The sequence below is a fragment of the Neoarius graeffei genome, chromosome 25, assembly GCF_027579695.1.
Source record: "Neoarius graeffei isolate fNeoGra1 chromosome 25, fNeoGra1.pri, whole genome shotgun sequence".
In the NCBI taxonomy this organism is placed as follows: domain Eukaryota; kingdom Metazoa; phylum Chordata; class Actinopteri; order Siluriformes; family Ariidae; genus Neoarius; species Neoarius graeffei.
The window spans coordinates 58613788-58640809 of record NC_083593.1 but is presented as its reverse complement, the minus strand read 5'-3'; the positions used below and the strand labels follow the sequence as shown (position 1 = coordinate 58640809).

At 42.4% G+C, this 27022-nt stretch overlaps 2 protein-coding genes across 3 annotated transcripts; one reads left to right on the top strand and one right to left on the bottom strand.

Moving 5' to 3' along the window:
• Nucleotides 1-273: 273 nt before the first annotated feature.
• On the top strand, nt 274-24770 carry LOC132873475 (uncharacterized protein KIAA1958). 2 transcript variants are annotated; one of them, XM_060909084.1, is made up of 5 exons: nt 274-459; nt 2712-3732; nt 19485-19652; nt 22905-23111; nt 23662-24770. In XM_060909084.1, the coding sequence occupies exons 2-5, from the start codon at nt 2727-2729 to the stop codon at nt 23967-23969; spliced, it is 1689 nt and encodes a 562-aa protein (XP_060765067.1). In that variant the 5' UTR covers nt 274-459; nt 2712-2726; the 3' UTR covers nt 23970-24770. The 2 variants fall into 2 exon arrangements, with proteins under 2 accessions (XP_060765067.1, XP_060765068.1); XM_060909085.1 differs by lacking the exons at nt 19485-19652; nt 22905-23111; nt 23662-24770 and adding exons at nt 14636-14746; nt 14884-15201; nt 16740-19064.
• inip (ints3 and nabp interacting protein) lies at nt 24271-26685 on the bottom strand. The gene is made up of 4 exons (XM_060909086.1): nt 26531-26685; nt 26099-26195; nt 25425-25512; nt 24271-25334 (listed from the first exon to the last, which is right to left on the bottom strand). Exons 1-4 carry the CDS (start codon nt 26553-26555, stop codon nt 25239-25241), a joined length of 306 nt encoding a protein of 101 aa, XP_060765069.1. The 5' UTR covers nt 26556-26685; the 3' UTR covers nt 24271-25238.
• Nucleotides 26686-27022: the final 337 nt, after the last annotated feature.

The following is a 27022-nucleotide window of genomic DNA, read 5'->3' as shown; positions in this document are numbered from 1 at the left end:
AGGACTTGTGTGAAAATCTGATGTTTTAGGTCATATTTATGCCGAAATATAGAAAATTCTAAAGGGCAGTTCACAGAGAACAGGAAGTCGTTTGGAGTTCGGCCATTAAAAAAATATTTATTCGACATATTTAATAAAAAGTGTAAATATTCAAATGAAAATAACCACTCATTGTCCTCTAACGATCGAGTTTGTTAACCAAAAACATTTTGAGAATTAATAATTAGATGAATGTCGCAGCGATTCGTAACCGGAAGTGACGTTCAGTAAAAGTCTCATCCGAATAAAAGAGCTAGAATCCATTTTTGTTTGGCGTAAAAATATCCATCGTTTTATTTTAAACAATAAATAAAAGTATAACCCGATGATGAAGAGGAATTAAGTGGTGTTTGATATCGCAGAAGACTTAAACACGTCACCACATGTGAGCTGGGTCAGTGTTTACTCTCCTGTGTGAAGGTAAATGTTTGTGTTAGCTCTGATGCTAGCGCTCTTTGTTAAGCGCTGTTAGCTCATTAGCTTCCCTGCCGAGCTCGCTGCTGTTATTCAGATGCACTCGACTCCGTGTACATATTAATAACCAGATTTAATAGTCTTTATTTAACTGATATATTAAAGAGCGCGCTTAGCTTTAGTTGTGTGATTTAGCGGTCACCTGTGCGCTCAGGTAGCGCTAACCTCACAGCTTATACCTCAGGTTTGAGGAAAAAAACACGGTTTCCTGTGAGGTTACATCCTTATTTAAAGAAATGGACAATAACTCGTTTAATATTATCGCCAAATCGTTTTGGACTTATTTAATGCTAGCTTGATAAACGACTCAGTGCCGTCAGTGTGAGGTGAGGTATTTATCCAAAATAAACGTTATGTGCAAAATAATCAACGAAAACTCCATGAGCTAAAGTTGTAAAGCTGATAACTCTTCTGCGTGTGGAGCGTCCTGTAGATCATCAGTCAGGTTTTCATCTAATGTTGTTTGTAGTGCCTGTAGGAGTCGACTCTTTGGCTCGGCTCTTTCTGGTAAGCGATTAGAGTGGATATGATCTATGAGCTGTTAGTATTTTCCCTCTTTCTGGATTTTAGATGTAGGCAGTGCTGTTCCTGTAGCTGTGGAATATAAATAAAATGCTTCAAGGACACATCTTTAGCACCTTACTGATTTAACGATTGTTTATAGATTTTATAAAACGCCATAATGTTATTCTGGTAACTAAAAGGTAGAGGCGGACTTCATTAAACAGTTCAGCCAGAGTTATGCAAAGAACAACAATCAGAGGAGGAGATGATAAATGCAGTGAGTCATTTGGGAAAGAAAGAGTCGACTCGTATTGATCAGCTGAGCCAAATGATCCGACTCACTGAAAAGCGCAGGAATTTCCATCACTATTTTTAATCTTGCTGTAGAGCAGGAGACTAATATTATCCAGAAAGAGCCGGTGGAGTGGGGCGGCACGGTGGTGTAGTGGTCAGCGCTGTCGCCTCACAGCAAGAAGGTCCGGGTTCGAGCCCCGTGGCCGGCGAGGGCCTTTCTGTGCGGAGTTTGCATGTTCTCCCCGTGTCCGCGTGGGTTTCCTCCGGGTGCTCCGGTTTCCCCCACAGTCCAAAGACATGCAGGTTAGGTTAACTGGTGACTCTAAATTGAGCGTAGGTGTGAATGTGAGTGTGAATGGTTGTCTGTGTCTATGTGTCAGCCCTGTGATGACCTGGCGACTTGTCCAGGGTGAACCCCGCCTTTCGCCCGTAGTCAGCTGGGATAGGATCCAGCTCGCCTGCGACCCTGTAGAACAGGATAAAGCGGCTACAGATAATGAGATGAGCCGGTGGAGCTGCAGGCTTTCATTCCCACCAAACAGCTGGAGCCACATGTGCTTCCACTTGTTGAATCAGTTTATCTTCAATCAGCTGCCAAGTGCCTCTTATTCAGATGGAATGAAAGCCTACAGCCACAGCAGCTCTGTTATACTCGAGCCCTGTGTGTTTCCCTTCTCTCTCTCTAACCACACAACATAGAAGCTCATCAAACACATATGGATTTTTCTGATTCTGATCCTAGAGAATTCAAGGGTTCTCTAGGATCAGAATTGAGAAACGGTGAACTAAAGGACATATTTTGAGCTAAACACTGGCTTCCCATCGGTCCTGTGAAATTCATAGCACCTTTTTATCAGACACTGTGCTCCAATACCGTGACTAATCCCTTCCTTTGTGTCCTGTTCATCACATGGACTATAACGATGATGTTGAGGATTCTAACTAACTGTCTACACCTGAAAGAACTGCATTTAAAATCCAGACACAGTTACTTGTTTTGTGTCATATTTTAATATCTAACAAAGTCTGCACTTAACAAAAGTATTGGCACCCTCAGTTTCTTTTGTTCAGCGATTCATATTATGAAGGAGACCCACAATAAAAACATGCTCTTTAACATTAAAAAAAAGTAATAAATTTGAGTAATATTTAGACTTGTTTGGTGGTTACACTAACACACACTAGTCACCACACTGCAGACTTTCAGAGAATCGCCTCCTTCATTCACAGGTACCATTATGTGATGGGAATCAGGCACAGAGACTCAGTCAGGATAAAGGATAATTTTCTGTTTATTTATATTTTATATAATGTTGTGGAGCATCTGTGAAACAAATGAACATTGACATTACAGCAGCTGTGATTTAATTAAGATTTAATCAGATTGTGAATGTTCTCAGGCGAGGACGCTGATCATGGGGGACTGCTTACACACTTCGGCTGACGGCTTATCTAAACTGGTGAAATGGGCGCACAGTCACGGAACGATCTGCACACTGATCCCAAGCTTGAAGCACTTGCTGACAGAGGGAACTCACGGAAACCTGACCGCACTGTGGGGCTGCGGCGCCGGCCACGCCTACCACTGGCCTTTAACGTCCTCCTGTAAAACTGCCCACAAGGATCGTATGTGTTACGAGCGAAGCAGCCGAGGGATCAGTTCCGAATCTCTGATGCAGGGAGCAGCGGCCATGCAGAGCAGCTCAGCACCGAGGTTCTTGAGCAGCGCAGCCAAAACAAGCAAGGGTGACTCGAACCAGACCCGAGACTCGTACGACTTCTCTAACTGCAGCGAGCCGTCCGAGGTGGACGACAATGCCGAGGAGCACCTGTTCGACATCGTGTGTGAGTCCTCAGCCACTGACGAAGAGGGCGATTCCGAGCCCAGGGTCACGCCCAGAAAAAGAAGTACCAAGGGGCCGAGCTCAGGCGACTCTGCTGATCTGGGAGCGAAGAAAATCAAGCAAGAGCGAGCTGAAGACTATTACACGGTGGCTAATGCACAAGCACAAGCTGCTTCAGAGGGAGCACCATCATGTAGCATCTCCCAGTCACCCAAACCCACCTCTCAGATTAGACCTGCATCCAGATCTTCAGCACCACACAATCCACAGCTCCTGGAGGATGGAGAGCTGGTGGGCATGTCCTCCTCACCGCCAGAGAACTCCTCTTCATCTATGACCAAACATGTACACACACCAATCAGTGGCTCACAAAACAGAACACACGTGAACTCGCACGTCAATGTGGCGGCCAATCAGAGCACTCCGTCTCTGAGCCAACCAGGAAGGAGCGACATGGTGGAAGTGCTTCCTAACGGGGATTTCAGTCTGCCCTTTGAGGATCCCTCGGGTGTGGTGCACCCCGAAATGGACATTTTAGCAGCACGGAGTCTCAGCACAGAGCCCAAAGGGGACACAGGTAAAGACATTTTATACTGTAGATAAGATTTAATAAATCTTACATTCTTTAACTCTTCACAAAGACCTCCATGAGGTGCTTTTGGACCATAATAACTTTTTCATAGTTATTAGAACTATTGGAGGAAGTTCCTCCTCTTTTCTGTCCACACTGCAGGAAATGAGGATGATTGGAGTTGTTATGGCACCATTCTGAGGAACGTATTTAGCTCCTACTTCAGGGTTGGTACATTAGAGCAACAATCAATCATGATACAAATTTATGATTTGAATCAATGAAATAAAAAAAAAGAATGGTGATTATTATCAGGCTGCGTGATCTTAGATTTCCGAGCTTTAATTGCGTTGTTCAGACAGCATAATGTAAATGACTTCACAAAAACATGTAAAATGGTAAAGAGCTGCTGTGTGATTGTACAACCCCGATTCCAAAAAAGTTGGGACAAAGTACAAATTGTAAATAAAAACGGAATGCAATGATGTGGAAGTTTCAAAATTCCATATTTTATTCAGAATAGAACATAGATGACATATCAAATGTTTAAACTGAGAAAATGTATCATTTAAAGAGAAAAATTAGGTGATTTTAAATTTCATGACAACAACACATCTCAAAGTTGGGACAAGGCCATGTTTCCCACTGTGAGACATCCCCTTTTCTCTTTACAACAGTCTGTAAACGTCTGGGGACTGAGGAGACAAGTTGCTCAAGTTTAGGGATAGGAATGTTAACCCATTCTTGTCTAATGTAGGATTCTAGTTGCTCAACTGTCTTAGGTCTTTTTTGTCGTATCTTCCGTTTTATGATGCGCAAAATCAAATCAAGTTTATTTGTACAGCGCTTTTAACAATAAACATTGTCGCAAAGCAGCTTTACAGAATTTGAACGACTTAAAACATGAGCTAATTTTATCCCTAATCTATCCCCAATGAGCAAGCCTGTGGCGACGGTGGCAAGGAAAAACTCCCTCAGACGACATGAGGAAGAAACCTCGAGAGGAACCAGACTCAAAAGGGAACCCATCCTCATTTGGGCAACAACAGACAGCCTGACTATAATATTAGCAGTTTTAACAGGTATAACCCTCAACTGTCCTCATGGGGGCGTCCTTCACAGGAGTGGGGCGATAAAACTCCGACCAGACACAGGGCACCAGGATGGATCAAGCAGGTCCGAGGGGCAGAAGAGGCCAGCATCTCAATCCCAGGATCAACATGTAACTCAGAGGGACAGATGGGGGGGGGGAAGAGAGAGAGAGAGAAAGAAAACACGTTGTTAGGTATGCCCTAAAAATGACAAGTATTAAATCTGTGTGGTAGGCTCGCAGAGATGAGAGTCTTTACATCAAGCATAACACACAATGGCATGTTAATATGGTAAAAAATATATCATGACCTGCTCTGGCTGGATGCTTGATTGGGTGATGGGAGCACACTCCTCAGCAATGATGAGATGCAGATGGGACCCTTAGGCCTGGCCAAGACAATTCAGTTACGTTTCACCGGGTCTGGGACATGCGACAGAATGTCTGACGGCCGATTCCCTGCAGGCTACGATAGCCAGTCGAGGTCCCCACCGTCTCCACCAAAAGATTTCCTGTTGACTCCATGTAACTCAGAGGGACAGATTTGGGGTGGGGGGGAGAGAAAGAAAACACAGGTGGTTAGGTATGCCCAATGTCACCTGAATAAGTAGGAACAGTATACATATTGCACTGAGTACAAGCAGGGACTCCGGCAACTAACTATGACAGCATAACTAAAAGGGGAGAGCCAGAAGGTAACACAGGCATGAGGGAGCCCCGGGACATAAAGCAGCAGCCACTACACCGTCAACAAACTCGAGTGAGCAAGCGAGTGGGGACTGACAGCATCCATACATCCCAGTTTACCAAAACACTCTGTCTGAGGATCCTCCAGATCTACTCCTTTACCTCATAAACACCATTAACAAAAGGCTTGACTAAACAGATCTGTTTTCAGCCGAGACTTAAACACTGAGACTGTGTCTGATTCCCGAACACTACTTGGAAGGCTGTTCCATAACAGTGGGGCTTTGTAAGAAAAGGCTCCGCCCCCTGATGTAGCCTTCACTATACGAGGTACCAGCAGATAGCCTGCACCTTTTGATCTAAGTAGGCGTGGCGGGTCATAGAGGAGCAGAAGTTCACTCAGGTACTGTGGTGCGAGACCATTTAGTGCTTTAAAGGTCAATAGTAGTATTTTATAATCAATACGAAATCTGATTGGGAGCCAATGCAGTGTGGATAAGACAGGCGTGATGTGGTCATATTTTCTAGTTCTAGTAAGGACTCTTGCTGCGGCATTTTGAACTAACTGGAGCTTGTTTATGCACTTATTGGAACATCCAGACAGTAAGGCATTACAATAATCCAACCTGGAGGGAACGAAAGCATGGACTAGTTTTTCTGCATCATGCAATGACATTAAATTTCTTATCTTAGCAATATTTCTGAGATGAAAGAAAGCTATCCGGGTGATGTTATCAATGTGAGTTTCGAATGAAAGACTGGGGTCAATAATCACTCCGAGGTCTTTTACTGCTGCACGTGAAGAAACAGAAAGGCCATCCAGAGTTACTGTGTAATCAGAAAACTTACTTCTAGCTGTATGTGGTCCTAGCACAAGTACTTCAGTCTTGTCAGAGTTAAGCAGAAGGAAATTTATAAGCATCCAGTGCCTAATGTCCTTAACACATTCCTCAATTTTATTAAGCTGGTGTCTCTCATCAGGTTTTGCAGAGACATACAACTGTGTGTCATCAGCATAACAGTGGAAACTAATACAATGTTTACGAATAATATCGCCCAGAGGGAACATATATAGAGAAAAAAGCAGTGGACCCAAGACAGAACCTTGTGGAACACCAAACTTTACCTCGGTACGTCTAGAAATATCACCATTTATATCAACATACTGATAACGATCAGTTAGATAAGAGCTGAGCCAGGAGAGGGCCATTCCCTTAACTCCCACAACATTTTCTAGTCTATCCAGAAGAATGGAATGATCAATGGTATCAAATGCTGCACTAAGGTCAAGCAACACAAGTAGCGAGACACAGCCCTGATCAGACGCCAACAGTAGGTCGTTTACTACTTTAACCAGTGCTGTCTCTGTGCTATGATGAGGTCTAAATCCTGACTGATACATTTCATGGATGTTATTCCTATGTAAATATGAGCATAACTGCTGTGCCACAGCTTTTTCTAGGATCTTGGAGATAAAGGGGAGGTTTGATATTGGCCGATAATTGGACAGCTGACAGGGATCAAGGTCAGGTTTTTTAATCAGGGGTTTGATAACTGCTAGTTTAAAGGATTTGGGTACATAGCCAATCATAAGAGAAGAATTTATTATTTTTAGAAGCGGTTCAATTACTCCAGGTATTATCTGTTTGAATAGACGTGTAGGTAAGGGATCTAGTACGCAAGTTGAGGCTTTTGATGTAGAGATTAATGAAAGTAATTCAGTTTCTTTTAGGGGAGTAAAACATTCTAACTGATGATCTGATACAGTTATATTGTTAACTACAGGGTCACTTACATTGTCTGACCTTAAATTAGTAGTTTGAATTTTTTGTCGGATATTCTCAATTTTGTCATTAAAAAAATTCATGAAGTCGTTGCTACTACATACTGCAGGTGTGCATGTGTTGATAGTGGACTTATTCCTGGTTAATTTTGCTACAGTATTAAATAGGAATCTAGGATTATTTTTGTTATCTTCTATTAGGGAGGAGAGATATGTTGATCTCGCAGCACTAAGAGCTTTTCTATACTTCAGGAAGCTCTCCTTCCAAGCTAATTTGAACACTACCAATTTTGTTTGACGCCATTTACGTTCCAATTTTCGAGTGGTCTGTTTTAATGTGCGAGTGTCATCATTATACCAGGGTGCTAATTTTTTGTCTCTGACCATTTTCCTTTTTAGAGGAGCTACATTATCTAAAGTATGGCGGAATGTTGACTCTAAGCATTCAGTTGCCTGATCAAGTTCTGCAGGGGCTGACAGTGACCCAATCAAAGTTGATAACTCTGGGAGATCATTTATAAAGCTCTGTGCAGTAGTTGACGTGAAAGTACGTTTAATACAGTAGCGTGGTGAGGTGCATATATTATTACTCAGACATAGTTTGAATGAGATGAGACAATGATCTGAGATAACTTCAGACTGTGGAAGTGTGACTATATTGTCTACGTTTAATCTGAATGTTAGTATTAGATCGAGGGTGTGACCACCATTATGGGTCGGTCCTATGACATTCTGATTAATCCCTACTGAATCTAAGATGGACACAAACGCTGTTTTTAAAGAGTCTTCTGGGTTATCGAAGTGAATATTAAAATCTCCGACAACTAAAGCTTTGTCTAAGGAAATGACCAGATCTGAGATAAAATCTGCAAATTCAGAAAGAAACTCAGAATATGGCCCCGGGGGCCTGTAAATAATAAGCAATGGAATTAACTGGGTAGACTTATTTTTCGAGGCTACATATATTATGAGTATGAAGAACTTCAAATGTATTAAATTTATAACCAGGTTTGTGTGTTACACCTAGATAATCGTTATAAATAACCGCGACGCCTCCTCCTCTGCCAGTTAGACGAGGCTGGTGTATATAACTGTATCCAGGAGGACTCGCTTCATTTAATGCTATATATTCATTTGGCTTAATCCATGTTTCAGTTAAACACAGTACATTAAACTCCTGATCAGTAATGAGTTCATTAACCATTAGTGCTTTAGATGTAAGAGATCTAATATTTAATAGCCCCACCTTTAGATCAAAGGTGCTGGCAGCAGCTGTACAGTCAGTATGATCTAATTTTATATTGATTAGGTTACTGGAACAAACTCTCTGAATATTTCTACCTTTTTGTTGAGCTCGGGGAACAGACACAGTCTCGATGTAGTGGACCCTGAGTGACGACTCTGTGCAGCTAGCAGACAGTCGGTTTAGCCTGTTCGTCTGCTCCCTGGCCTTGGCTCTGGATTGTCAGAAATTAACTAGGCCTGTTCTGAGACTATGACCTATGCTGCAGGAAATGAGAGCAGCACCTTCCCGAGTGGGATGGATACCGTCCCGCCCTAACAGGCCAGCAGTGCCCTCAAAATTAGCCCAATTATCTATAAAGCCCACACTGTTTTCAGAGCACCACCTGGACAGCCAGCAGTTCAGCGACCATAACCTGCTGTAAGCTACATCGCCACGCCGCATTGGGATGGGGCCAGAGCATACTACAGCATCGGACATCGCTTTCGCTAATTTAAACACCTCTACAAAGTTACTCTTAGTAACCTCAGACTGACGAAGGCGTATATCATTAGCTCCTGCATGGATAACTATCTTTGAAAACCTGTGCTTGCCTAGGACCCTAAGATTACCTGCTATGTCCGGCGCCCTGGCTCCCGGTATACACCTGACTAAAGCTGCTGGTGCCCCTAAAGGCTGAGCTAATTTCACGTGCCGTATGATAGAGTCCCCATAACCAGAGCTCTTTCAGGTTTCTCAGTGGGTGCATCACTAAGGAGAGCAAACCTGTTCGACACGTGACGCGGAGAGGAGTGGTGCTCCCGTGGGCGAGCCTCAGCAGTAGCTTTGGCTCTACGCTTATGCCGCCGAGCCGTCACCCATTCGCCCCGCTGTAAGGGCTCTAATGCCGGAGTTGGGGGATTGCTAACTCCACCTAGGGCGTCCAGACTTTCCCTAACAGAAACTACACTGTTCTCACGCTCACTAACCTGCTCTAAAGCCTGGACACGCGCTTCTAGCACTGTAATCTTCTCTGTCAGAGAGCTAACTAATCTGCACTTATCACAAGTAAAGCTAATAGAGCTATCGCTAGTGACGGAGGAAGAATGACTAAACATCCTGCACTCAGCACACTGAACAGGCTGAAGGTGTGCCATGATGAAAAGATTCACGTACCTTAAATGAAGATCTGTTGATATTAAAGCAGATCAGATGGCCTCCGCTTGTGGACTTTACACAGGAGGAGAGAAAAAGAAAGCTTCCGGTCTCGGCGTTCTTCCGAAAAAAGAAAGAGAAAAAACCGGGAAAAAAAAAACCGGAAAAAGGAAAGCGAAAATGAAAAGTACAAAAATTAAAGGGACAGTATAATAAAAATGAAGAGGATACTGGAAATTTATTTATCGAAAAAAAGTTAAAAAAGGATTAGTAATTAACGCCGGCACTCGCGGGAAAAAGGACTCGGCGCGAACAACTCAGGAAACAGGAAGTGCGTAAACCAGGAAGAGCTTAGCTTAGATTGTAGTCAGCCAAATGTTTTCTATGGGTGAAAGATCTGGACTGCAGGCTGGCCAGTTCAGTACCCGGACCCTTCTTCTACGCAGCCATGATGCTGTAATTGATGCAGTATGTGGTTTGGCGTTGTCATGTTGGAAAATGCAAGGTCTTCCCTGAAAGAGACGTCATCTGGATGGGAGCATATGTTGCTCTAGAACCTGGATATACCTTTCAGCATTGATGGTGTCTTTCCAGATGTGTAAGCTGCCCATGCCACACGCACTAATGCAACCCCATACCATCAGAGATGCAGGCTTCTGAACTGAGCGCTGATAACAACTCGGGTCGTCCTTCTCCTCTTTAGTCCGAATGACACGGCGTCCCTGATTTCCATAAAGAACTTCACATTTTGATTCGTCTGACCACAGAACAGTTTTCCACTTTGCCACAGTCCATTTTAAATGAGCCTTGGCCCAGAGAAGACGTCTGCGCTTCTGGATCATGTTTAGATACGGCTTCTTCTTTGAACTATAGAGTTTTAGCTGGCAACGGCGGATGGCGCGGTGAATTGTGTTCACAGATAATGTTCTCTGGAAATATTCCTGAGCCCATTTTGTGATTTCCAATACAGAAGCATGCCTGTATGTGATGCAGTGCCGTCTAAGGGCCCGAAGATCACGGGCACCCAGTATGGTTTTCTGGCCTTGACCCTTACGCACAGAGATTCTTCCAGATTCTCTGAATCTTTTGATGATATTATGCACTGTAGATGATGATATGTTCAAACTCTTTGCAATTTTACACTGTCGAACTCCTTTCTGATATTGCTCCACTATTTGTCGGCGCAGAATTAGGGGGATTGGTGATCCTCTTCCCATCTTTACTTCTGAGAGCCGCTGCCACTCCAAGATGCTCTTTTTATACCCAGTCATGTTAATGACCTATTGCCAATTGACCTAATGAGTTGCAATTTGGTCCTCCAGCTGTTCCTTTTTTGTACCTTTAACTTTTCCAGCCTCTTATTGCCCCTGTCCCAACTTTTTTGAGATGTGTTGCTGTCATGAAATTTCAAATGAGCCAATATTTGGCATGAAATTTCAAAATGTCTCACTTTCGACATTTGATATGTTGTCTATGTTCTATTGTGAATACAATATCAGTTTTTGAGATTTGTAAATTATTGCATTCCGTTTTTATTTACAATTTGTACTTTGTCCCAACTTTTTTGGAATCGGGGTTGTACAAATAGATTTAACAAGAAATTGGAACTCTCAGTTTTTACAGACTACTGAAAGATAAAGAAAAGAGAAGCAAATGGAGGCAGAACAAATGTTTATAAAGTTTATTAAGAAAAAGACTGTTTATTAACTTTTTAATTTTAATTTATTAACTTTTTAATTTATTAACTTTAATTTATTAACTTTTTAATTTTATTAACTTTTTAATTTTAACTTTTTAATAAAATGCATATTTTAGTTAATAGGTGATTTTATATTTTACTCCAACCTTTATAAATGTGGGTAAATAATTGTAGTTTATTAAGAAAATGAAACAAAAGGTTTTTTAATTTAATAAAAGGATTATTTAATTTGATAAGGAATAGGAAAATAAACGTTGCTTTTTTTGGGTAATAAAATTTTTCATTTAATTTGTTTAAAAAATATCATGGAGGAAAATCAAATTGTGAACATAATATCGTGAATTGAATCGAATCATGAATTGGGCAAATCATTACATGCCTAGTTTCTCTCCCAGAACAAGAAGAACCATGAGTGATGTCAGATGGTGAGTGGTCGAACATGGGCCAGTGCAGCAGTGGGAACCGCCACTTTTTAAAAATCTGTGCAAATAACAGTTCTTAATGTTAGCATTTAAAAATGGAAAGAAAAAAAAACACAGACAAGTGCAGTGACAGTCAATTCCAGGCTTTACCGAGCGTCCATGAAACGGAGGAAACGCAGTGTGATTTTGATGTGTCCAAGTGAAATATAAAAATCTTTGCTAGCATTTCCTGCTAAAGTCACACGAGCACTCCGGCTTGCATCATTTCAGAATTCCTACTGAAGCGGAGAATGCAAAGAGAAAAAAGCCTTGAAGGTGTGTAGTTCTCGGGGGAGATTCCCAGGGGGTCTTTCCTCTCAATGAGACCCGAGAATGGTTCGGTCTGAAAGCATTAAAGTATGATCTCCTGAAGAAAGGTCCTGATGTTTAGACCATGAATCAGATATCTTCTGAAAACACAACATCATTTGAGTGATCAATTTAAGCAGTTGTTTGATTCGAGTAGTTATCTAAATGATTCACTTAAATAATTCATTTATTATTTGAATCATCACATGATGGATGGTTCAGAAGAATTTTTAGAAAATGTAGTTGCTGTGGGACACATTTCCATATTGTTTCTGCTCTTTATAAATTGGAATTAAAAAACAACAAAGAAAAGCTGTTTACCCCAAACTCACGCAGAACTGAAGTCTGTAGGCAGCTGGTGAGTTCATATGACTTAAATATGTAAATTACACAACGATAAAACAAAAATATAAAAGTGCAGACGTTCCACAGGAACAGTGTCAGAGTTCAGATGAGACAAACAACAGAGAAAATCTTCCCAAAGGTGAGCTTACGCACTTTTAATCTCTTATCATACGGCAGAACAGTAAAAAGCAATTCCGGTTACTTTACGCTTTCCTGAAGGTCAAAGAGATGCACAACCATGTCAATAAAAGTAGTTCCATCTCTGAAGGAAGTGATATGACACTTTTACAGCTTAATTTTTACACAAGCACTTTTTTTTTCTTATTTATAACCTTTAAAGGTACATTAGGCAAGATTTGTCAAAATTTAAGATTAGATCTCTGGTGGTTAAATATGTCAAGATGAACAAGATTTAATTTTTTTTTAAACTCTGTGACCCCCACCCTCATTCCCACCTGTGCACACAAAGCTCCTCCCCAGAAACTGGGGGGGGACGAGAGTTCGCGTTAGCGAGGACTGTCATGACATCAGTTTCAGCACATCTGGCCGTTCAGCTGTTTTAAAGTCAAGTTATAACAATCTAAAGACAAAACCGCTTTATTGCTCTCCTGTTTCTCTGTGTAATGAGTTTTTACACTCTTGAGTTTGGACTGAGATGGGCGTGGTGTGAAGGGGTGGTGCTGAGGGTCTGTAAGGTGTGTGTAAATGATTGACAGACAGCACGACGTCCCGAAACACAGCTTTCCAAAAAGGTTTTTTCAGACTCATCATACAATTGTACTGAGACTGTGGATTATTATTATTATGTTCTACACATATCCTGGTTATTTTTTGAACGTAGGAAATAAGTAGGCCCCTTTAAGCCTGTCTTTTGTGACAGCTCTCCATTGTGTGTGTGTATGTACAGTTGGCACCATTCACCCTGCAGCTCACTGATGTTTATCTTGTGGTGTCATTACAACAAACTCCGATTCTGTGTTTTGAACAAAAAAAAGATGTTCATCTTTAGCATGTCCAAAAATACACACAGTAAGAAAAAAACATCAGGTTTAACATGAAAACTGTAATGAATGCCTCCTAGATTCCATCATCGGAGACTCAAAAATCGTCAGTCTGATTTGAATCTAATACACACCCCTGTGACTGACTGTAGAGTTCCAATAGAATGTAATTTTATACTGTATTTTATGAAAGAGCACAAGGCCAATCGTATGGTTTGTATTTTACAGTTAACAGTTGAATCTCTGGAGAGTGTTATTTCTCGTCACCGTGGTATTATTTTAAACATGTTAATATACTTTCAAATACCGGTATATGAAATCATTTGTACATAATTTACATGTGTATATATTTATAAGTTAAATTTATATTAAATGCGCCAGTAAATCTTATTGTTACTGAAAACGTGAAGACGCTGAATTTCAAGCAGTTGGTCAGCATTTTAAAAAAAAAACCCGTCAACGGAGCTCTTATTATTCTTTAAAATAAAGGACTTTTTTTTTTTTGACTCGAGACGCTCTGTGGACGTTTTTAATTTTACTCCAGATGAAAAACGGACAGCTTCAGCTTCGTTTATAACGATGAGATAAGAGCTCAGAAATGGTGAGTGGATTTTACTGTCTTCATCAAGTCTCTACCTTTTTCTTGGATTATTGGAATTGGTGAAGTGTGTCGTGTGTCTTGTGGGTAAAATGTGATTTTGATGATGTTTACAGGTTGAAAAGCAGATGGCGTAAACGTCCTGAATGCCTCTCAGGGTTAGTTGTGCAAGACTTTTGTTATATTTTTATTGTACTTGCTGTAATCTTTAGATTTTTGTATTTTTAGGGAAAATAATTTGGATGAAGCTTTGCATAATTGCAAATAAAACATTTCCAATTTCTTTGTTGAAAATGTTTTGTTTTATTTATTTATTTATTTTTACTCTGTGTATACCTAAATCCCCTCGTCCACTCCCTAACATGTATTTGGTGCGAGTGCTCTAACAGTATGGACGCTGTCAAGTAAATTGGATTAAACACAAATTCAACACAAACCTGTTTCGTCTCACGCACACGTTTCTGCAACACGGATTTCATCTTTAAATTCCATGCAGTAAATGTGGTTAGTGTTGCCGGGGTACAGTACGAGCTGAACTGAGTGTGAAACTTGATCGCAGGATGTCTGAACTCGGAGGAACCGTTCTGGCCGTCCACATCCGAGCTCTGTCCAAACGCCGAGAGTCATTCTGAAGAGAGAAAGCAGCTGGAGGAGTACATCACCAGCGTGGGTGAGATTTATGCAAATTTCCTTTTATTGTAATTTAAATTTGCAAAGGAAATTAATTATTTAAGACACTAAGCGGTATCTGTTGTTGTTGTTGTTGTTATTATTATTATTATTATTATTATTATTATTATTGGACAGATCCGGGAACATTACGGAACCTCCAGGCCGTCATCTCACGGGTTCTGAAGTTCCACGAGCAGACCCGTGTGCAGGTTCACAGCCCTCCTCGTCCTGGAGAACAAGAACTGTTCCCTGGATCCGGACTCTTCCTCCCGCCGTATAAACTGGCCTGTATTCACCAGGAGTCCCGTCAGGACAGCATGCGGCTCTTCCACCTGCTCTTCGAGCACTTCTTCACCGAGGAGGACCTCATCGGAGCCGTGGCCTTCGGGAAAAGGGGCAAAGTGCCGGACGGTAAAAAAATCCTGGACAGAAGAAAAGTTGATGGTATTATCTGTAAGTAGTTCATCAGTGCTGTTGAGTTCTGAATTCTGATTGGTCAGAAGGTGTTGATGAATTTCCCAGGAACACGCAGCTCTGCAGCAGTGCAGCTCCAGTTTTTATACGTTTATTGTCGTCTAATAATAAAAGGGTTTGAACAAAACAGATTCTTTACCAAAGAAACATAATGTATAAATGTTTGAAGGCACTGTGGGAAGTTTACTCGTGGAAAAAATGTAAATAATTAAGTTCTTAGACTTTACTGTCCAAAGGGTGGGCAAACTTTTTCACATGCAAGAATTGCGTTTTCTTTTCAATACTTCAGGTTCATTAGCATTTGCAGAATGTGGAGGGATTTTTGTTGGGTTTTTTTCACGTCACAGATAACAAAATGTGTAAATAAGTGAGGGGTGCCTAAACTTTTGCATACAACTGTAACTATAAAGAGTTTGGCGTCATCTCATCTCATTATCTGTAGCCGCTTTATCCTGTTCTACAGGGTCACAGGCGAGCTGGATCCTATCCCAGCTGACTATGGGCGAAAGGCGGGGTTCACCCTGGACAAGTCGCCAGGTCATCACAGGGCGACACATAGACACAGACAACCATTCACACTCACATTCACACCTACGCTCAATTTAGAGTCACCAGTTAACCTAACCTGCATGTCTTTGGACTGTGGGGGAAACCGGAGCACCCGGAGGAAACCCACGCAGACACGGGGAGAACATGCAAACTCCGCACAGAAAGGCCCTCGCCGGCCACGGGGCTCGAACCCAGGACCTTCTTGCTGTGAGGCGACAGCGCTAACCACTACACCACCGTGTCGCCCAGTTTGGCGTGATGTTCTTTAATAAATATAAAACTGTAATTGTTGATGAGTTGCTGTGCTGTAAGAGGAATAAAACCCATGAGGGTGTGCAGTTAGAGGAAAATAATCAGCCTCAGGGTGTTGTGATGAGGATGAGTTCACGTCCCGAAGTGTTTTATTCCTCTTAGACCACAGCAATTTACCAGCCCTTACCAGTTTAACCTACTCAGGAATGTCATTGTTTTTATCCGTTTATAGCTACAGCTAATGTTCCTGAAATGAGCTCGTTACGTTAAAGCAGTGATAAACAGTCGCTCCCTCAGCAGGGTCTCGTTACTCGCTCTCAAAATTCATACCATCATGTTACTGAGAAACCATGAAGAAGAAGAGGTGTAAACTCCTCTGTTTTTACAGTTCCAGCTTCCCCTCTGAGTGATGCACAGCGCGGACACTGGAGACTCCTTCCAGAAATTTCAGTATCAGTGATTACAGACTTTTTCACTGATTATACTCGAGTCCGTGTGAATGAGCCGTTACTGTAACATATTAGAGCGAGTGCATTAATGTAAACCTGCACTACTGTCAGAGCTGCTGTTAGAGAGAATGAATCAACACCTTCTGACCAATCAGAAAGACCCAGAGCTCATGAAGTATAAATATGGACTGGTTTGGAGATGATCAGCTCTGAATGCTTTGGTTTTGTTTTGTTGTTTAAAATAAACTCGTTTTAATTCCTTCACAGCGTACGTTCTGCGGTGTTCCACGCTGGATGGCTGGACGCCAGTGGAATCGGCAAAACTGAAGAAAGCATGCATCAACAAGTGCAGACTGAGAATCGGCCAGAGGAAGAAGCTCGCGCAGGGGCCGTATCTGTTCCATAAGTCGGGTCCATCGTATATCTGAGTTCCGGCTCTGCGGCGTGGTGTTATTGTCATCGCTCAGATATGTACCGGAGGGAAAGGTTTTAGGTTTTAAAAACATTGTTTATAAAAATACCTTAAATCCGCTTCATCGTGTGTGTGTATCATATTAGTGCTGCGTGTAGCTGAGTGAAACACACCTGGCAGTATAATCATCATCACAATCTCCGGAGTTTCCTCTGGAGAACAGCTTGACACTTGTTTCCAGATGTTTGGGAAAATTCAGAAAATGTTATGAGGTGAAAGTGTTCGTCACGCTGCTGTTATAAAAACAAAATGAAACCAAGACTCGAGATGAGATCTGTTGTCTTTTCACATTTTGATATTAACTTCACTAAAGCTGCTCTCACACGCGCTGGTTGAAATTTTTCCCGTGTATTGTTTGTGTTGATCGTCTCCCATGGCCCTCCTCCCCATCCTGGCTGATATCGGCTCTCTGACTCGCTCAGCTCTGGGGATGAGGAGGCTGTTCGTCTTTACTGCAGCTTCAGAGGCACAAAATCACACCGCAGATAAACTGGGACTTTAACGGGGTCCCTGAGACACGCGCTGGGGTTTTCAGGCTGTCTGTCCATCTGAGATTCTCCTTATAGCTCAGGATCTCTCCATACCAGATGGGTTAATGTTTGCAGGATTTAATGATCTTTATAACCAGCAGAGGAACTGATTAGATTTTGGATTTGATCCAGCTGGACAGGTCAAAGGTCAAATGTCTGAAATAGGTTTTGTCTAGTAGCTCCTTCCTGTTTGAAGTGTACTTTAATAGTATTTAGTCTGCCCAAGAAGAACCAGATGAGTGTGTGGTGAGGGTACTGTATTCCCCTCCACACCACACCATGCCACAGAACCGAGTTCTACTTCAGCGGTGAAATATTTTCCATTCGGCATGTCAAAGTAAATCTGTTCATATTCACTCGCGAATGAGATTCAGTTTTCTCCAGCACTTAGTTTCATTTTCTCACCATGACCTGGTCAGTCAAGAGATTAAAAAAAAAATATTTATTTTTTTTAAATCCTTTATTTTCTTCCTAACTTGGGCTTGGCCACTACACAGGGAGGGTGAAGGTGCCCCCTAACATGAGACACATGAATCGCATCTTTTCGAAGTGCTGCTCTGCTGCGTCCCACTCTGAGGAGAGTGCCGTCTGCCCTCTTCCACATGCATTAGTTCACAGTCAGTCATTTGTCCTGTGCACAGAAGAACAAGTTTCCCGCACAATGAAATTGGTTTTACTCCCCTCATCAAGTGCCATGTTTAACTAAAAAAAAAAAAATCAAACAGGACCAAGTAAATAAATATAGTACAGTATATTCATATAGCAGGTTAAAAAGAAAGAGTATCAAATATTTACAGTCCAGAGGGGAAGCAGGTTTAAAATAAATCACTGATGGCATGTATGTATAGAGGTGCGTTTATACAGTACATCCAGATCTATACCCATGATTGGCTCATGTCCCTGTGATTGATGGGAGAGAGTATAGACCCCTCCTACTCAGATTGTTGTGGCACCATCAGAGTCTGAGCTCCTGACTTCAGGATGATGAGTCTGGAAGCACCACAGTGAGTGAAAACACACCAACATCAGCACTTTTCAAATCGGCTCCATTTCTGTCGGATAACATCTGAGACGTGTGGCTGCAACACACACGGAGCAGTTGAATGACATTTCAGTAAAATCCCTTTTGAAAGTGGGCGTGTTGTTACACGAAAACTAAGAAAATATTATTTAACATGAACTTTTAAGAGTGTGAGCGTTTGAGTCGTTTATCGCCAGTATAGAGATGATAAACTGTTACTTTTTTTATAGTTTCTTTGTGAACCTTGTAGCATATTTCATCATATTTTATTATCTATCATAAACTTCAGAACAGTGATGATGGTTTAATGAGTTCAGATTTCTGCTCTAATCGATGAATAGTGTGCACATTTTTCTGATGTCTTTTTTTTTGCACAAATCTTTATTCAGATAGATTTTGGTTTTGTAGCACTGTACAGATTTGATGAAACTTTTGCATTTTTTTCCCCTTTAATGATCTTATTCATGTTATTGTTTATAATATAAAACAGTGGCTGAGCTTCAACATCTGTGTAAGTTTCCCTGTGTGTGTTGTGTCGCCACATCAGAGAATAAACACTTTTTTAATTATCTTCTTTACTCTGAGAAATGTTACACCTGCACGTTACACCTGCACCTTCTGTCTGTACAGGGAGGTGAAGAGTGAAAAGTTAAGATGGTAGTAAACTGTAAGTGAACACGTGAACAACGTCCTTGTACACAGGAGTGAGCGAGAGTGCTACAGTCTGGACTTATGTCTGTAAAACTGTTTGCTTTTTCAGCGCTAGGATTTATTTTCTAACAAAATATTTTAATAAAAATAATTGAAAAAAATCAGGTTTGGATTTTTTCTGTGTTTTCTTTGAAACTAATGTCCATTTAAAATTATAAGAATAAATTTAATATAATTTCAAATATTTAATGTTTTTAAGGTTGTGTTCAGTATCACCTCCTATAGATCTGTGATCAAGATCATCAAGGTGTGTGTGTGTGTGTGTGTGTGTGTGTCAGCGTATGAGATTGAGAGGCTGAAGGCTCTTCTGCAGGTGGAGAGGAATAAAAGTGCGATGTTGGGAGAAACCATCAGCAGCCTGAAGCAGGATAAAGAGCTGCTGCAGCAGGAACTCACCAAGAAAGCTGAGCTCATCTGCGAGTTCCTCCAGGACCAGCTCCGCCCGGGTACGGATCTGAACACACAACTGTGTGCAAAAACGTAAAAATAGTTTGCTGTTGTTGTGCAGGTGGAGTTCAGTTGTGATTATTATTTTCCAAATCAAGTAAGTGATTCTTCAGGAAATTTAAATTTTTTGAAAATTTTAGTTCACCTGCTCAGTTTTATCAAAGATACGCAACAATGATGTAATAGAGCAACAATGTAAAGCTGTAACAGTATAACAATGCGACACTAAAGATGTAACAGTGATAACAGGGCAAGAGGGGAAACACAGTAATGGTGTAATGACGTACTGGGGTAACGGTGGTCGAGTGTAACGGTGTACTGGGGTAACGGTGGTAGAGTGTAATGATGTACTGGGGTAACGGTGTACTGGGGTAACGGTGGTCGAGTGTAATGATGTACTGGGGTAACGGTGTACTGGGGTAACGGTGGTTGAGTGTAACGGTGTACTGGGGTAACGGTGGTCGAGTGTAACGGTGTACTGGGGTAACGGTGGTCGAGTGTAACGGTGTACTGGGGTAACGGTGTACTGGGGTAACGGTGGTCGAGTGTAACGGTGTACTGGGGTAACGGTGGTCGAGTGTAACGGTGTACTGGGGTAACGGTGGTAGAGTGTAATGGTGTTTGACTGTAATGGTGTACTGGGGTAATGTTGAACTAGGGTAATGGTGTTCGACTGTAATGGTGTACTGAGGTAACGGTGGTCGAGTGTAACGGTGTACTGGGGTAACGGTGGTCGAGTGTAACGGTGTACTGGGGTAACGGTGGTCGAGTGTAATGATGTACTGGGGTAACGGTGTACTGGGGTAACGGTGGTCAAGTGTAACGGTGTACTGGGGTAACGGTGGTCGAGTGTAACGGTGTACTGGGGTAACGGTGGTAGAGTGTAACGGTGTTTGACTGTAATGGTGTACTGGGGTAACGTTGAACTAGGGTAACGGTGTTCGACTGTAATGGTGTACTGGGGTAACGGTGGTCGAGTGCAACATGTACTGGGGTAACGGTGTTTGACTGTAATGGTGTACTGGGGTAACATTGAACTAGGGTAATGGTGTTCGACTGTAATGGTGTACTGGGGTAACGGTGGTCGAGTGTAACGGTGTACTGGGGTAACGGTGGTAGAGTGTAACGGTGTTCGACTGTAATGGTGTACTGGGGTAACGTTGAACTAGGGTAACGGTGTTCGACTGTAATGGTGTACTGGGGTAACGGTGGTCGAGTGCAACGTGTATTGGGGTAACGGTGGTCAAGTGTAACGGTGTTCGACTGTAATGGTGTACTGGGGTAACGTTGAACTAGGGTAATGGTGTTTGACTGTAATGGTGTACTGGGGTAACGGTGTTTGACTAACGGTGTACTGGGGTAACGGTGTTTGACTGTAATGGTGTACTGGGGTAACGTTGAACTAGTGTAACGGTGTTCGACTGTAATGGTGTACTGGGGTAACGGTGGTCGAGTGCAACGTGTACTGGGGTAACTGTGGTCGAGTGTTACGGTGTACTGGGGTAACGGTGGTCGAGTGTAACGGTGTTTGACTGTAATGGTGTACTGGGGTAACGTTGAACTAGGGTAACGGTGTTCGACTGTAATGGTGTACTGGGGTAATTGTGGTCGAGTGTAACGGTGTACTGGGGTAACGGTGGTTGAGTGTAGCGGTGTTTGACTGTAATGGTGTACTGGGGTAACGTTGAACTAGGGTAACAGTGTTTGACTGTAATGGTGTACTGGGGTAATGGTGTTCGAGTGTAACGTTGAACGGGGGTAACGGTGTTTGACTGTAATGGTGTACTGGGGTAACGGTGGTCGAGTGTAACGTTGTTGTACTGGGGTAACGGTGTTCGACTGTAATGGTGTACTGGGGTAACGGTGTTCGACTGTAATGGTGGACTGGGGTAACGGTGGTCGAGTGTAACGTTGAACTGGGGTAATGTTGTAATGGTGTACTGGGGTAACGGTGGTCGAGTGTAAGTGTGTCTAACAGTATAACGGTGGTCAAGTGTAACAGTGTACTGGGGTAACGGTGGTCGAGTGTAACATTGAACTGGGGTAACGGTGTTCGACTGTAACAGTGTACTGGGGTAACGGTGGTCGAGTGTAAGTGTGTCTAACAGTATAACGGTGGTCAAGTGTAACGGTGTACTGGGGTAACGGTGGTCGAGTGTAACGTTGAACTGGGGTAACGGTGTTCGACTGTAATGGTGTACTGGGGTAATGATGTTTGAGTGTAAGTGTTTGTGTGTAACAGTATAACGGTGTTCGAGGGTAACGATGTTTGAGGGTAACAGTAAAACTGTGTTTGTGTGTAATGGTGTTTGGGGCTAACGATGTTTGAGTGTAACGGTGTAACTCTGTAACTGCTTCTTAGTGACATAATGAGATTAGATTAGATAAAACTTTATTGATCCCTTTGGGAGGGTTCCCTCAGGGAAATTAAGATTCCAGCAGCATCATTACAGATAAACAGAGAAAAGAAAGAGAGAAAACTTCTAGATAAATAATTTACATATACAAATATAAAAGAATAAGATATGGGGAAGAGAGGAAGGGGGGGAAGTGGGGTTAGGGTAAGTGTGTGTGTGTGTGGGGGGGGCAGGAGAGATATTGCACATTATATTGCACATTGTCCGGTATTGCTTATTGTCAGGCTAGGCTACTGCTCCTTCCTGTCCTCTATCCTCCTGTTCCCCCCCCCCCCCCCCCCCCCCCAGAGAGGAGTTGTTCAGTCTGATGGCGTGAGGGACAAAGGAGTTTTTGAGTCTGTTCGTCCTGCACTTGGGAAGGAGCATTCTGTCACTGAACAGGCTCCTCTGGTTGCTGATGATGGTGTGCAGAGGGTGACTGGCATCGTCCATGATGTTCAGTAGTTTGTCCATAGACCTCTTGTCTGCCACCGTCACCAGAGAGTCCAGCTTCACGCCGACCACAGAGCCGGCCCGCCTGATCAGTTTGTCCAGCCTGGATGTGTCCTTCTTGGATGTGCTGCCCCCCCAGCACACCACGGTGTAAAACAGGACACTGGCGACCACAGACTGATAGAACATCCACAGGAGTTTCCTGCAGGTGTTAAAGGACCGCAGCCTCCTAAGGAAGTACAGCCTGCTCTGAAGTGTTTAAATCTTTTAACTTCTCCATTTAAACACAGTGAAGCTCCAAATAAAATCCGTGAGGGAAGGTTCTGATCTGCAGACGGGGTCCTGTAGGAGGATGAACGCAGTGTTTTTAAACCTCTGTGTTGTGTTGTGTGTCGCCGTCAGATAAGAGACGAGTTCATCCTTCCAGTCAGATGGAGGCAGGAAGTTCTCACCAGCTGATCAGCTCGTTTCCTGATGAAGGGGTTCCGTTCGAGTCTCCGGTGCTGTTTGACTCGTTTGAAGAGGTGGAGGTTCACCCGCTGGACCGACAGAGAACCATCAAGATCTCTTCCAAGCGAAGCCGGGACGGAGAGAACACCCGCGTCAGGAGTACGTGAGGCTTTAACATTTAAACTCTCAGGACGGGGGGGGCAGACGCCTGAGAAACCCTTTAATCCACAAACAACTCACAACTACATTACAATCCTTTTTTTTCAGCTGTTTTTACTCATTTGTTTATTCAGTTATGTTTGTGTATTTCTCTCTCTTTTTTCCCATTTTACTTAACAGGATTACAGGTATTTGTTTTTATTAACCACGTTATTCCTTTTTACTATATTTTTATAGAATTATTGCCTTTTGAGCTGCATGTGACTGTTAAAGCTCATACTAATGATAGCAGCAGTAATCTGTAATTCCTCTAAAAGTGATTGAAGCCCTTGCGTTTCTAAAAGCGTCTCATTTCTGCATGTTGGATGTTTGCGTGACAGGAAGTACAGGGTGTAAATTTAAAAACCATCCCAGAGTGTAAATGACTAAAAGGCAGCAGTGGAACAGTGAAGGAGAGAGAAATGAACCCCTGCTGGTGTTGATGTTGAACTGAGGGAACCTGCTCAGGGTGGGGTTTCATGAACGTTTTTCTCTCTCCTGTTCCCTGCAGTGAAGAACGTGGTGGGCGTGATTGCACGCTACATGACAGCTCTGCAGGAATTCCGCCGCAGTGTTTCCATGAAGGTGGCCTTTGACCGAGTGGGCGTGGACAGGAACACCATCTCCAGGACGGCAGCCATTGCAGAGCTGAGTCTGGCCGCGCCCGAGGTTTTTCACGCTCTGCCTCCGTGGGATGAGAAGGAAGAGACGCTGGCGCACTACGCTGTGAGGTGCAGGCAGGCCATGGACGAGAACATCAAGGCCAAGATTAAAGCCATGAAAGCCAAGGGGGAGCTTTTACCCATCGTCAGCAAATAAAACATGACTGTCAGCGTCTCTGCAGGTTTGGAAGAGCAACAACTTCCTCCTGACTTTACCTCGAGTCAGTTTCAGTCTAACATGAACATTTACACTACAGCATCAGAGACGATGGATTTCGGTCTCATGTTAACTATGTGCCAGATATGGACCGGTGTTCCACACACGCACGGTTCAACCCTTTCACCACTGCGTAACCTTTCCCAGATGGGAGTTTCCCTTCTACAGTGAGACTGGAACAGCAAGCTGCAATAGTGAAAGGGTTAAAAACGTTCACTGCATGCAAAACACACACCCTTCATAGACCATAAAATCAGCATCACGTCACTTTATTGCATTAACATATTGCGCTCATTTTAATGCTGAGGAACTGAGAGTTTCCAGCAGGATCACTGCCCTGCGTACAAAGATCATCAGCCTACTGTGTTCCTGAGCATCTCCACGTTGCTTCTACAAACCAGTCCTGACACAACAAAGGGTAGAGGGGAGAAGAAAAAAACAAACCACAAGCATCTCAACTACATGAATAATGCACATGATAAACCACACCCACAAACTCCAGAGGAAGGGGCTGGTGAAACAGTGTACGTTTACATCAACCCTTTAAATGACACTGCCTTTATTTGCATATTCATATTTGATTGGTTCTGATATTTTATGATGCAATAACACTTGTTGAAAAACTGATTTCACTTCCTTGTGACTTTCACACACTGGTTAATCTGTGCATTAAATTAAGGGTTTAATCACAATTAATTTAAAAGAACAAATAAAAAAAGTCACTTAATTTTAATCAACAGATACAGATGTGTGCTCTGGTTATTAGTTAAATAGCTGACAACCATTACAACTAAAACAGTGTTCACTAAAATTACTAAATTATTCAATCAAAGACAGATTTGTAACTGATCTCATTAACAAAATGTTTTTGTTAAAGAAAGGTTAATGTTACTAGAAACTGATTGAATACTAAATCAGTGCATTTTTCAGAGCAGGGCTTCCTCAGTCCATCCACAGACTCCAGCCTCAGGTCTGAAACACTCCTCTGTCCTGCGATACGATGATGTACAACAGCAGTTGAGTCAACATTTCTTAAATTTTATATGAAAAAAAAAAAGTACAACTCGGTAAACCGTCAGTCAGTGTGGAACTGGTGGAGATTTTCTGTTTCAAACCCATCGTTAACACTGACATGGTGTTTAAATAACTGAGGGGTTTTTTTTCTGCAGAAGACAAAATGTCTTAAGTGTTACTCCCCCCCCCCCCCAATCAGTCTGCATCGAGTCGAGGCAACACAGGAAGGATCAGGTTTCCAAACGAGGAATCTTGTGTGATGAAGAAGCCTGAAGAGTGAGCGTGTGCGTGCTGAAATAGTAAATCACAGTTTTTCAGCTACAGTGCATTTACTTTTATTTTAGCGGCACTCAGTGAAACACTAGAGATCCAAGTTGTTACCTGTAAAGCTGCTTTCTGCTGTGCAGCGATGTGCTGCTGCTCCGCGTGATCCCGAAACTCCTTCACTGGAGGTCTGGAGAGTGGAATACTGAGGCACAGAGAGAGAGAGAAACCCTCATTATCACGACGCAGATTAAACAGAATTACACAAGAGCTGCTCGAGTCTGATGCTCAGAGGGGAACTTTTCTCTATGATGTCACATTTCTGGAAGAAGTCTCCAGTGTCAGCGCTGTGTAACAGTCAGGAGTGAAGCTGGAGCTTCAAGTTCTTGAACATCTTCAGCACAGAGGAGTTGACACCACTTTTCTGTGGTTTTTCAGAAACATGACGTTTGATAAATGTTTCAATAACATGTTTTTTTCCTTCATAAGAGAAACAGAGACTGGTGCACATTTCACACCACAATTAAATCCACAGCACTCCAGGTGGTAAATCAGGTGTTTATGAGGAGGTAAAACAGAGAGAGAGAGAGAGAGTCAGTGTGGTCTGGGTGCATTGTTTCTACCCAAGAGGAAAATGCTGAGCAGCTCCGAGTCTCTCAGTCCAGTGGACACGAGGGTTATTAGAAATGTGATCACATTGAGAAACGCGGCTTTAAACCGCTCTTCATCTTGTTGACGGTGTGTAAACTTTTGCACTCGGCTGTAAAAGAAGACAAATTGTAAAGCGTCACCTGGCCCCGGGGCTGTTCATGGACTGACTCTGGATCAGCCGCCGCTTCTCTTTATCCAGCTCGGCTAAAATGGCCACTCGGTTTTTATTGGGAAATCCTGCGGGAGCACAATTCCACACATTTATCTGGACTTTTATTATTATTACCTAAAAAAGAGGGGTTTAAACTGTGGAAACTGTAAAAACAAAGTAATGAATGTAACAGCTGAGAGCTTAAAGCTTTATTCCGACTGAAATGCGCTGAGAGTCAGAATTCTAACTCCTACAGTTTAATATTATTCACCAAAGTTATTATTAACAGCTTTATTGCCCGAATGACTCCGACTGTTCTCAGAAAATTAAAATAAACCTTCAGTAAACTGATTTCACTCTGCAGCTGAACCACACGGATATAAAACTGATTTTCCGAACAGAACTCGGAATGTAAACTCACCCTGTCCCGGCGGATTTGACGCCATCGTTAAGTTTCCGTAAATTTATATTTCTGATTTGATTAATTTATAAATCTGTTAACGCGAATAAATTAATTTAAAGATACCGGAATCATGCTCTGTTTTCAAGTCTGTATATTGTTCCTCTGAGAGACTGCGCCGCACACTGCCACCTAGCGGTCGGGAGAGTTTATAAACTACGCACTATTAAACTACGCCTACTGCCACCTAGCGGTCGGGAGAGTTCACAACGCTTTAGAAACATCCGGGCATTTTATTGCAGGGGTGTGAGATTTGGGGCAGCTGTTCATTTTATTATTTATTTATTTATTTATTTTTAAATCAAACAGTGAGATTACTAAATTCAATAAATGATAAATTATGCGCTCGATGGTGTGGGGCTACAGGAATTAGTATCATTTGTAGAAAAAGCATTTATTATATTTACAAATAATCACGAGTGAGTAAATATCAGTAAATAAAGTGCTATTTTA